At 39.2% G+C, this 11,031-nt stretch overlaps 1 protein-coding gene across 1 annotated transcript; it reads right to left on the reverse strand.

Moving 5' to 3' along the window:
- Window positions 1–9,636: 9,636 nt before the first annotated feature.
- On the reverse strand, window positions 9,637–10,942 carry LOC107483646 (protein SRC2). The gene has a single exon (XM_016104254.1). It carries the CDS (start codon window positions 10,740–10,742, stop codon window positions 9,780–9,782), a length of 963 nt encoding a protein of 320 aa, XP_015959740.1. The 5' UTR covers window positions 10,743–10,942; the 3' UTR covers window positions 9,637–9,779.
- Between the last annotated feature and the right edge of the window lie 89 nt (window positions 10,943–11,031).

Raw genomic sequence — 11,031 nt, forward strand, 5'->3', positions numbered from 1 at the left:
TCATCATGGAGAAATCATCCAAATTTCTCATGGAAGGATCAACAAAAGCCTCAACAAGGCTTTAACAATGGTGGAAGAAATAAGATCAGTAATAACAAGCCTTTTCTATCATCTTCTCAGTAACAGATAGAAAATTCTGAACAGAGCCCCTCTAATTTAGCAAACTTAGTCTCTGATCTGTCAAAAGCCACTTTAAGTTTCATGAGTGAAACAAGGTCCTCCATCAGAAATTTGGAGGCACAAGTGGGCCAACTGAGTAAAAAAATCATTGAAACTCCTCCCAGTATTCTCCCAAGTAATACAAAAGAGAATCCAAAAGGAGAGTGCAAGGCCATTGATGTAATCAATATGGCCGAATGCACAAGGGAGGAAGAGGACAAAAATCCTAGTGAGAAAGACCTCCTGGGACATTTCTCAAACAAAAAGGAGTTCCCCATTGAGGACCTAAAGGAATCTGAGGCTCATATAGAGACCATAGAGATTCCACTAAATCTCCTTTTACCATTCATGAGCTCTGAAGACTATTCTTCCTCAGAAGAGGATGATGATGTGATTGGAGAGCAAGTTGCTCAATATCTAGAAGCTATCATGAAGCTGAATGCCAAGTTGTTTGGTAATGAGACTTGGGAAGGTGAACCTCCCTTGCTCATTAGTGAACTAGATACATGGATTCAGAAAACTTTACCTCAAAAGAGACAAGATCATGGTAAATTCTGAATACCCTGTACTATAGGCACCATGACCTTTAACAAGGCTCTGTGTGACCTGGGGTCAGGCATAAATCTTATGCCACTCTCTATAATGGAGAAACTAGGGATCATTGAGGTACAGCCTGCCTTATTCTCATTACAATTGGCAGACAAGTCAGTAAGACAACCCTATGGATTAGTGGAGGACGTGTTAGTAAAGGTTGAAGGCCTTTACATCCTTGCTGATTTCATAGTCTTAGATACTAGGAAGGAAGAAGATGAATGCATCATCCTTGGAAGACCCTTCCTAGCCACAGCAGAAGCTGTGATTGATGTTAACAGAGGAGAATTAGTCCTTCAATTGAATGGGGACTACCTTGTGTTTAAAACTCAAGGATCTTCCTCTGCAACCATAGAGAGGAAGCATGAAAAGCTTCTCTCAGTACAGAGTCAAGAAGAGCCCCCACAGTCAAACTCTAAGCTTGGTGATGGGAGGCCACAACCAAACTCTAAATTTGGTGTTACATTCCCACAACCAAACTTTAAGTTTGGTGTTGGGATTATACAACATTGACCTGATCACCTTTGTGGCTCCATGAGAGGCCACTGTCAAGCTAATGACATTAAAAGAGCACTTGTTGGGAGGCAATCCAATTTTTATATATCTAATTTTATTTTATTGTTATTTTGTGTTTTATTAGGTTCATGATCATGTGGAGTCACAAAAAAAATTATTAAAATTAAAAACAGAATCAAAAACAGCAGAAGAAAAATCACACCCTGGAGGAAGGACTTACTGGCATTTAAACGCCAGTAAGGTGCATCTAGCTGGCGTTCAACGCCAGAAACATGCTGCACCTGGGCGTTGAACGCCCAGAACATGCACCACTTCGACGTTTAAACGCCAGAATAGTATACAAAGGCATTTTACATCCTAATTGGTGCAGGGATGTATATCCTTGACACCTCAAGATCTGTGGACTCCACAGGATCACCTCGGGATCTGTGGACCTCACAGGATCCCCACCTACCTCGCCCTCTCTCTCTCTCCATTCATGGTCATTCCTTCTGTTTTCCATTCACCATTCACATCCATCCACTCTTCCCCATACACCCCACCTACCTTCAAAATTTCAAATCTCTTTCCCACCCAATCCCACCCATATAGCCGAATACACACATCCTTCCATCTTCTCCATATCTTCTTCTTCTTCTTCTTCTATTCTTTCTTCTTTTGCTCGAGGGCGAGCAACATTTTAGGTTTGGTGTGGTAAAAGCATAGCTTTTTTGTTTTTCCATAACCATTGATGGCACCTAAGGCCAGAGAAACCTCTAGAAAGAGAAAAGGGAAGGCAATTGCTTCCACCTCTGGGTCATGAGAGATGGAGAGATTCATCTAAAGGGTCTATAGCTCAGTGGTAGAACATTTGACTGCAAATCAAGAGATCCCTGAGATACCTCAGGGGATACATTTTCTTCCACACAATTATTGGGAGCAACTAAGGATAGGAACACCAAAATTACTAGGGATCATGCAACAGAAGCAAGGAAGAGACATAGAGGAGCTCAAAGAGCACCATTGATCCTTCAAGAAAGCGTCACCCTCACTAAGGTGGACTCATTCCTTAACTTCCTTGCTCTTAATTCTCTGTTTTTCGATTTTTATGCTATATGTTTATCTATGTTTTGTACTTCATGATCATTAGCATTTAGTAACTATGTCTTAAAGCTATGAATAATTCCATGAATCCCTCACCTCTCTTAAATGAAAAATGTTTTTAATTCAAAAGAACAAGAAGTACATGAGTTTCAAATTTATCCTTGAATTTAGTTTAATTATATTGATGTGGTGACAATACTTTTTGTTTCCTGAATGAATGCTTAAACAGTGCATATTTTTTATCTTGTTGTTTATGAATGTTAAAATTGTTGGCTCTTGAAAGAATGATGAATAAGAGAAATGTTATTGATGATCTGAAAAATCATAAAATTGATTCTTGAAGCAAGAAAAAGCAGTGAAAAACAAAATCTTGCGAAAAAAATTATATTTAATGGCGAAAAAATATAGAAAGAAAAAGAAAAAGTAAGCAGAAAAAGCCAATAGCCCTTAAAACCAAAAGACAAGGGTAAAAAAGGATCCAAGGCTTTGAGCATCAATGGATAGGAGGGCCCAAGGAAATAAAATCCAGGCCTAAGCAGCTAAATCAAGCTGTCCCTAACCATGTGCTTGTGTCATGAAGGTCCAAGTGAAAAGCTTGAGACTGAGTGGTTAAAGTCATGATCCAAAGCAAAAAAAGTGTGCTTAAAAGCTCTGGACACCTCTAACTGGGGACTTTAGCAAAGTTGAGTCACAATCTGAAAAGGTTCACCCAATCATGTGTCTGTGGCATTTATGTATCCGGTGGTAATACTGGAAAACAAAGTGCTTAGGGCCACGGCCAAGACTCATAAGTAGCTGTGTTCAAGAATCAACATACTTAACTAGGAGAATCAATAACACCATCTGAAATTCTAAGTTCCTAGAGAAGCCAATCATTCTAAACTTCAAAGGAAAAAGTGAGATGCCAAAACTGTTCAAAAGCAAAAAGCTACAAGTCTCGCTCATCTAATTAGAATTAATATTCATTGATATTTTAGAATTTATAGTATATTCTCTCTTTTTTATCCTATTTGATTTTCAGTTTCTTGGGGACAAGCAACAATTTAAGTTTGGTGTTGTGATGAGCGGATAATTTATACGCTTTTTGGCATTGTTTTTAGGTAGTTTTTAGTAAGTTCAAGCTACTTTTAGGGATGTTTTCATTAGTTTTTATGTTAAATTCACATTTCTGGACTTTACTATGAGTTTGTGTGTTTTTCTGTGATTTCAGGTAATTTCTGGCTGAAATTGAGGGACTTGAGCAAAACTCTGATAGGAGGCTGACAAAAGACTGCTGATGCTGTTGGAATCTGACCTCCCTGCACTCGAAATGGATTTTCTGGAGCTACAGAACTCCAAATGGTGCGCTCTCAATAGTTTTAGAAAGTAGACATTAAGAGCTTTCCAACAATATATAATAGTACATACTTTATTCAGGAATTGATGACGTAAACTGGCGCTCAACTCCAGTTCCATGTTGTTGTCTGGAGTAAAACGCCAGAAACACATCACGACCCGGAGTTGAACGCCCAAAACACGTTACAACTTGGCGTTCAACTCCAGAAGAAGCCTCAACTCGTGGATAGATCAAGCTCAGCCCAAACACACACCAAGTGGGCTCCGGAAGTGGATTTATGCATCAATTACTTACTCATGAAAACCCTAGGAGCTAGTCTAGTATATATAGGACATTTATCTATTGTATTAGACATCTTTTGACCACTTTAAGTCCTGGATCATTCGGTCACTTGATCATGGAGAGGGCTGGCCATTCGGCCATGCCTGAACCTTTTTCTTATGTATTTTCAACGGTGGAGTTTCTGCACACCATAGATTAAGGGTGTAGAGCTCTGCTGTACCTCAAGTTTCAATGCAATTACTATTATTTTCTATCCAATTCGAATTATTCCTATTCTAAGATATTCGTTGCACTTCAACTTGATGAATGTGATGATCCGTGACACTCATCATCATTCTCACCTATGAACGCGCGTGATTGACAACCACTTCCGTTCTACCTTAGGCCGGGCGTGTAGGAAGAAGTAGGAAAGCAGAAAAAGAAAGGGCACAGTATCTCCATACGCCTATCTGAAATTCTCACCATTAATTTACATAAGTATTTCTATCCTATTTTAATTATTTTTATTTTCTATTTATTATTTATTAATATTCGAAAATCCATAATCAATTATTATCCGCCTGACTGAGATTTACAAGATGACCATAGCTTGCTTCATACCAACAATCTCTGTGGGATCGACCCTTACTCACGTAAGGTTTATTACTTGGACGACCCAGTACACTTGCTGGTTAGTTGAACGGAGTTGTGTCCACACATAGCAAAGAGCCATTATAATTATTCCATACAACAACAAAGAATACAAAATTGATGATCACAATTTCGTCTACCAATGTTCTACCTGATTGAAAAGATAATAAGTTTCTTTTAAGACAATATTTTTTTTTGAAAATTTCACTAATTTAAATCAAAACAATTATGTTAAATTTGTTTGAAGTTGAAATTGGAATAGGATTTTTGAGCTAAAGAACACACAACCCGTGAAACTTTGAGCCTTAATACATGGTTACACTATTTAACCATAAACATTTTTTCTTGTGTGTTTACTTCTCTATGATTGTAATATGAATTTTGTTTTATCCTATATGTCCAATGTTAATGTGCTATGTGCATGCATATGATTGAGGCCATTGCTTGTTTAGCTCACTTACCCCAAATAAGCCTACCATTTTAATTACCTTTGTTAACCACTTTGAGCCCTTTTTAATCCCATTTGTTCTATATTTTACCACATTACTAGTCTTAAGCAGAAAAATAATTGAAAATCCCAATTGAATCTTTGGTTAGCTTAAGATAGAATTTGTGTATTAACTGAGTATGGAAAAATTGTGGGAATAAAGGGTAATAGGAGAATATGTCATGATAAAATAAAGGAAATTTGGGTACCTATTCATGTGAAACCATAAAAGAAAGATTACAAATCTATGTGCATTGATAAGCTATGTTTAAAAAAAAATCTTTATTTTAGTGAATAAGGGGACAAAATCACCACAATGATAAGTCAGAATTCAATAATCAATGCACATGTGATAAAATTAAAATAAAAGTTGATGCATGAGTATGGAATGTGAAAAGGAAATTTTGGGTAGCTAAGTATGAATGATGAAATTATATAGATTATATGTATGTTAGGTGAAAGCTCGAGTTAATTAAAGATTCAATGTATAAGCTCACTTAGCCATATGTAGACCCTCACCCTTACCTTAATCCCATTACAACCGTGAAAAGACCTCATGATGTTTGCATTGGCACTTTAAAATTGTTGATTGGTTAGGTGAAAAACAAAAAATTTTTGAAAGAATGATTAGAGAAGAATAGAGTGATTACCCCATATACTAGAGAAGATTAGAGTGCACACGTACCAACAGTAAGGGTTCAATGCTCGATCCTGTGTTCCCTGCTTTCACGAGCTATCTTCTTACAAATTTACCTGCTTTTGCTGTATGATTTGAATTAGTAGAATCTGCCCCATGTTTTGTCTTAGAGAACTTATCTATTTTTAATCATATAGACAAAATCATATAGTTGCATTCATATGTATATAGGTTGCATTGCATTGCATGAGTCTCACATTTCCCTATTCATTCAGATTTATCCTCTTCAACTAAACATGAGGGCATGCTAATGTTTAAGTGTGGGGAGGTTGATAAACCATTATTTTATGAATTATATTGTGTTTAATTGAGTGGTTTTATCAAGTCTTCACCCATTTATTCATATAATTTGCATGTATTTACAATTTCTTCTTGAAAATGTTCCATGATTGAAAACTTGCTTCCTAAAGACCTTTTAATTGTATATGTTTATTCTCCTTTATGCCATCCGATGCCGTGATCTGTGTGTTAAGTATTTCAGGCTTCATAGGGCAAGAATGGCGTAAGGAATGGAGAGGAAGCTTGCAAAAATGGAGGAAATCGTAGTGACGCGCTCGCATGCCTGACGCGACTGCGCGGATTAGAAGCTGCACGAACGACGCGAATGCATGGACGACACGCACGCGTGGTACGAAAAACGCTGAATGACAAAAACGCGTGGACGACGTAGTCGTGTGACGTGCGCGATCTGTAGAATTACAGAAGTCGCTGGCATAGATTCTGGGCCGCGTTTCAACCCAGTTTTCGGTCCAGAAACACAGATTAGAGCCAGGAAACATGCAGAGACAAAAGCAACAAATTCATTCAGCATAATTTCTAGTTTTTAGATCTGATTCTACTTCTCCCCTAAGTTTCTTTTTTGACATTCATAATTTAGGATTTGAAGATTTTTGGCTTTGGCTTTTGAGAAGAGTCTACCTCCGGAACTGGTCATTATAGTTTGTTATTTACTTTTAATTTATTCTTCCATATTCTTAATTTGTCCAGAGTTGATATTGGATTATTTTCAGAGTTTATTAATACAAAACTATTTTTACTTTTAATTAATCTCTTTCATTATTGTTTATTATGTCTCTTTTTATTTTCTCCATTAATTTTGTGAAGTCTACATTTATGATGATGGAGTAGTTCCCCAACTTGATTGGGAGTTGATTAAAAGGAGAACCTTGAGTTGGAATACTCGAGAGTTCAATTGTAATTGATTCATTGTTGGTTGGCTTGTTAGTCACTAACTCTAATTCTTCTCAAGGGAGAGGATTATGACTTGTGAATAGAAGTTGACTTTTAATTTGACTTTTCTTCATTCGTTGAGGGTTAACTAAATGAAAATAATGACTAATTATTAATTGATCTTGACAAAATTCCAACAAGGATAGAACTTCCAATTAATCTTCTCCCGGTCAAGATTTTATTTAAATCATATAAATTCTCTAATTTAATTTTCTATCCATTAAACTCAAACCCATTTGGAAAACCTCTGATTGATAAAAGAGCACATTTTTCCTGCAACTCGTTGGGAGACGACCTGAGACTCATACTCCCAGTATTTTATTTCTAAAATTTGTGACAACTCTTTTCTAAATTGATAAGTGGATTTTCGCCAGTTAAGAACTGTACTTGCAATGCCATTTTTCCAATTAATTCTTAATCTGCCAATTTCCGCTCACGTCAGGGCACCACTCGGTTAGTCTACGAGGTCGGGAGTTCGAAAAAGGCCCCAGAAACTACTTTTAGCCTATTCACAACTGAAACCAAGCATGGCCGAAGCAAATCCTAAGTAAAACCTAAATCTAACGCCCTAGAATGGTAACCCCCCTAATGCACCTATCTAACGCTAACTACAGCCAGCAAGCAAGTCAAATAAGGAGAACAGCATGCATACAAGAGCATAGATAATGAAGATAAAATGAACATAAAATAGAAGATGAGGGATAAATGCTTACCAGGATTGTTTGTGATGACTCGAAAGGGAGTGAGAAGGAGTGAATGCATAAGGATGCAGAAACCGCAACAGGAAATTTGAGAGGAAAAGATGAAAGTAGAAAAGAGCTAGCCACTGAGGAGAAAATAGAATGCGAAACTGGGGATGAAGGAGTTAGAAAACCAACACAAGAAGCACGAAAGGCAAGGACAAAAGAGTCTTTATTCGCGGGGTTTGAAACAACCCATTATGAGCATTAAATGCCCAACGCGAGGAACGAGGCGACGAACGGTTATTCTCAGCAACGAACAGACACGCGCGTAAGAGGCACATCCTCTCCACGAGCGGCCGACCTAGCGACAACACACGAGAGAGGATATAACACGCCACCAATGGCCCTCCCGATCATTGTTAACGCGTTGGGGCACTGTTACGGCCTGGCCCAAACACACGCGGACCGACCCGACCCATAGGCCAACCGACCCGAACGGTCGGGTGCGAGGCGCTCAACCACCGACCCGGACACGCGCCCTTCACAGCTCTCTGCTATAGCTGTATGGGGAAGCTTCAAGGAAGGTGGGTCTGCCCTTGCGGGACCCACTTCTGACACGGTATATAAGGAGAGGGTCCTACTCCTCCCCCAAGGTACGTCACACATATTGCTTTACCCCTATTTCCCGCCTGCGCCACGACTGACTAGAGCGTCGGAGTGTCTTTGCAGGTGACACCCCCTCCTCGCGAAGAGTTCGGGACATCGGCCACTCCCTATCCATCCCCGCAACCCAAAACTAGGTTGTACCCCTTCTTATCAACCCGAAGATCCCTCCGGATTGTCCGGTATCCGACCAACCGAACAACTTGTATGGTTTATTTTGAATCAATGGCTTAGAAGATAATCCTTTGAAACATTAAAACATAATTTAGTGTGATAAATACTATAAGATACCCTGAGGCAAGACAAAAACATATTACTGCATAACATTAGTTTGAAAATGATAACTAAGAACTTAAAATGCTGAAACCTGAAACTTTAATTAGTTTGTGCCGAGTTCAATTTTGTTTCTGGTATTATGGCTGGTGCTTGAATTTTTTCTGTTAATACAAGAAAACTGTGCAGCCTTTGATTTAATTGGAAATTCTCTAGTTACTGGCAGAATGTTTTAACTTAAAAAAGAATACTCTAATGCTAACTGATCATAGCGGCTACTGTATTATTCTAAGTGAAGAAAGGTAAATAAAGATTATGGAGTTCTCAGATTTAAGGTGAGGCTCCATTTTGTATTGACCGTCACCAAAATCTACTGACAGAACAGAAGCTTGTATGCAATTAACATTGACAAGTCCTATTGTTTTCTTCTTGTAGTTGCACTTTTTTATCCCAACATAACCAATTAAATAATGCAATAGGCTAGTGATGATCACTGCATAAATAATACAAAAAAGAATTCCCCCCTCTGATTAACTTCTGGAATAGATTCACAATTAGTATTATATACAATAAAGTATGAGCTTGCTTCTCCTACACTGATTCCAATCCAGCGTTAAGAAATCAGAACTCTGAGTAAAGTAATAGACTGATTTGGGAGCTGTGTCAAAGTCATCAAATGCTAATCGATGACAAAATTTGTTGCCTTTGTTGTGGGCCACAATTGCTAAGAAAGACTTACAAACCAGCAGAGTGCAACAGGTGAAAACTGAAAAAGAGAGCGAATATTTTTCTACACTTCTTCGAGATTGCTTTGTAGCTGAAGAAGTGATTGAATTATGAATAAGAAAATTTCTCTGTTCCCGGCTCCCAATATTTTGGTATCAGAAGTTGAACCTTCAGTTTATAGCAGTTTTGCTGATCATAGTTCATATAATTATATCATATATTATTATTATCTATAATCTTACAGTTGAAATTAAGAAGAAAAAGGAACAAAGCACGCACGTAAGTAAGTAAGTTCATCTATATAAACATCAAAATCAAAAGATATAAACATTCTGCATGAGTCGTAGTTAACCAACTTCACAAGTCACAACCAACCCATTTATACAGTCCAAAAACAAAATAAGAACCAAAAAGAAAGAAAATTTAAAAATCGAATCCACCAGCATCATCAAATCCAGCATCGTAGCCAGCATCATAATCAGCCGCGTCAGACACCATGTCACCAATCAAAAGCCCACCAAGTGCGCCGCCAAGCAACCCGGCTCCCAATCCCATCCCAAAGTTGTTCTTGTTCTTCTTCGGTTTTTGAGGAGGCTGCGAGTATCCATACCCAGCTTGACCCGGATACCCGTACCCTTGTGGAGGATACCCATATCCGGGTTGCTGAGGCGGGTACCCGTAGCTGCCATACCCTTGCTGGGGTGGGTATCCAGCGGGTGGATATCCGTGTCCAGCAGGATATTGCTGATGTGGCGGCGGGTAAGCATATGGCGCCGAACTTGATCCTGCCGCCCCAGCAGCATGAGCAGGATAAGCCATAACTGGCTCATTCTTTGAATCCTTGGATGGCGGAGGGTACGCCGTCGCCGGTGGAGGATACTCCGCCGTCTTCGGCGGCGGTGGAGCGTAACTAACCGTCGCACCCGTCGACGACGCCTTATCCATCGCCGGAGCAGCTGAACTCTTGCCGCCAACTTTGTACGAGAAATTCAGAGAGCCCTTGGGCTTCCCGGAGGGCTTCCTGACCTGGTAAGATACCTGACGAAATTCTTTGCCGTCTTTTCCGCCGGGATTGTCGAGAAGCTCCCGGAGGGGGACGTGGACGGTGCCGATGAGGGTGTCGCCGAGTGTACGGTCGGAGACAATCTTGATCTCAAGAGAGAGACGATTCTGCTGCGCCAAGGAGTCGCTGAAATTGAACTTCATCGGAAAATTCCACGTAGGGCTGGTTCCTCCGTCGCGATCGACGCTGGTTTTGAACTTCTGGGGGTTGTAGATGTCGCCGTTGAGCGAAACGACGGCGTATACGTCCATCTTGGATATCAAATTGACATTCTTGAGATCCTTGGCGGAAACGATCATGAGGTCTAGGGTTCTGTATTCCATTGTTGTGAACAAGGCGATCAGTTTCTTGAGTTGTTGAATTTCGTGGCAGCGTTTAATAGCGGTCGAGATTAATTGGGATTATGACGCTGACGGGGGTATGAATTTATTTATTTATAGACGAAATTGAGAATTATGGAGAATTGGAGATGGTTGCAAAATAAATAATTTTGGAATCTTCCAGGTATTTAAGTTAACGCGTTACTCTGGATTACTATTCTTGATTTTTAGTCGTTCTTTTTATTATTGGCATCCATTATTATTTTTTTTTCCTTGTTCTAGATATATCAGA

The sequence above is a fragment of the Arachis duranensis genome, chromosome 4, assembly GCF_000817695.3.
Source record: "Arachis duranensis cultivar V14167 chromosome 4, aradu.V14167.gnm2.J7QH, whole genome shotgun sequence".
Lineage (NCBI taxonomy): Eukaryota > Viridiplantae > Streptophyta > Magnoliopsida > Fabales > Fabaceae > Arachis > Arachis duranensis.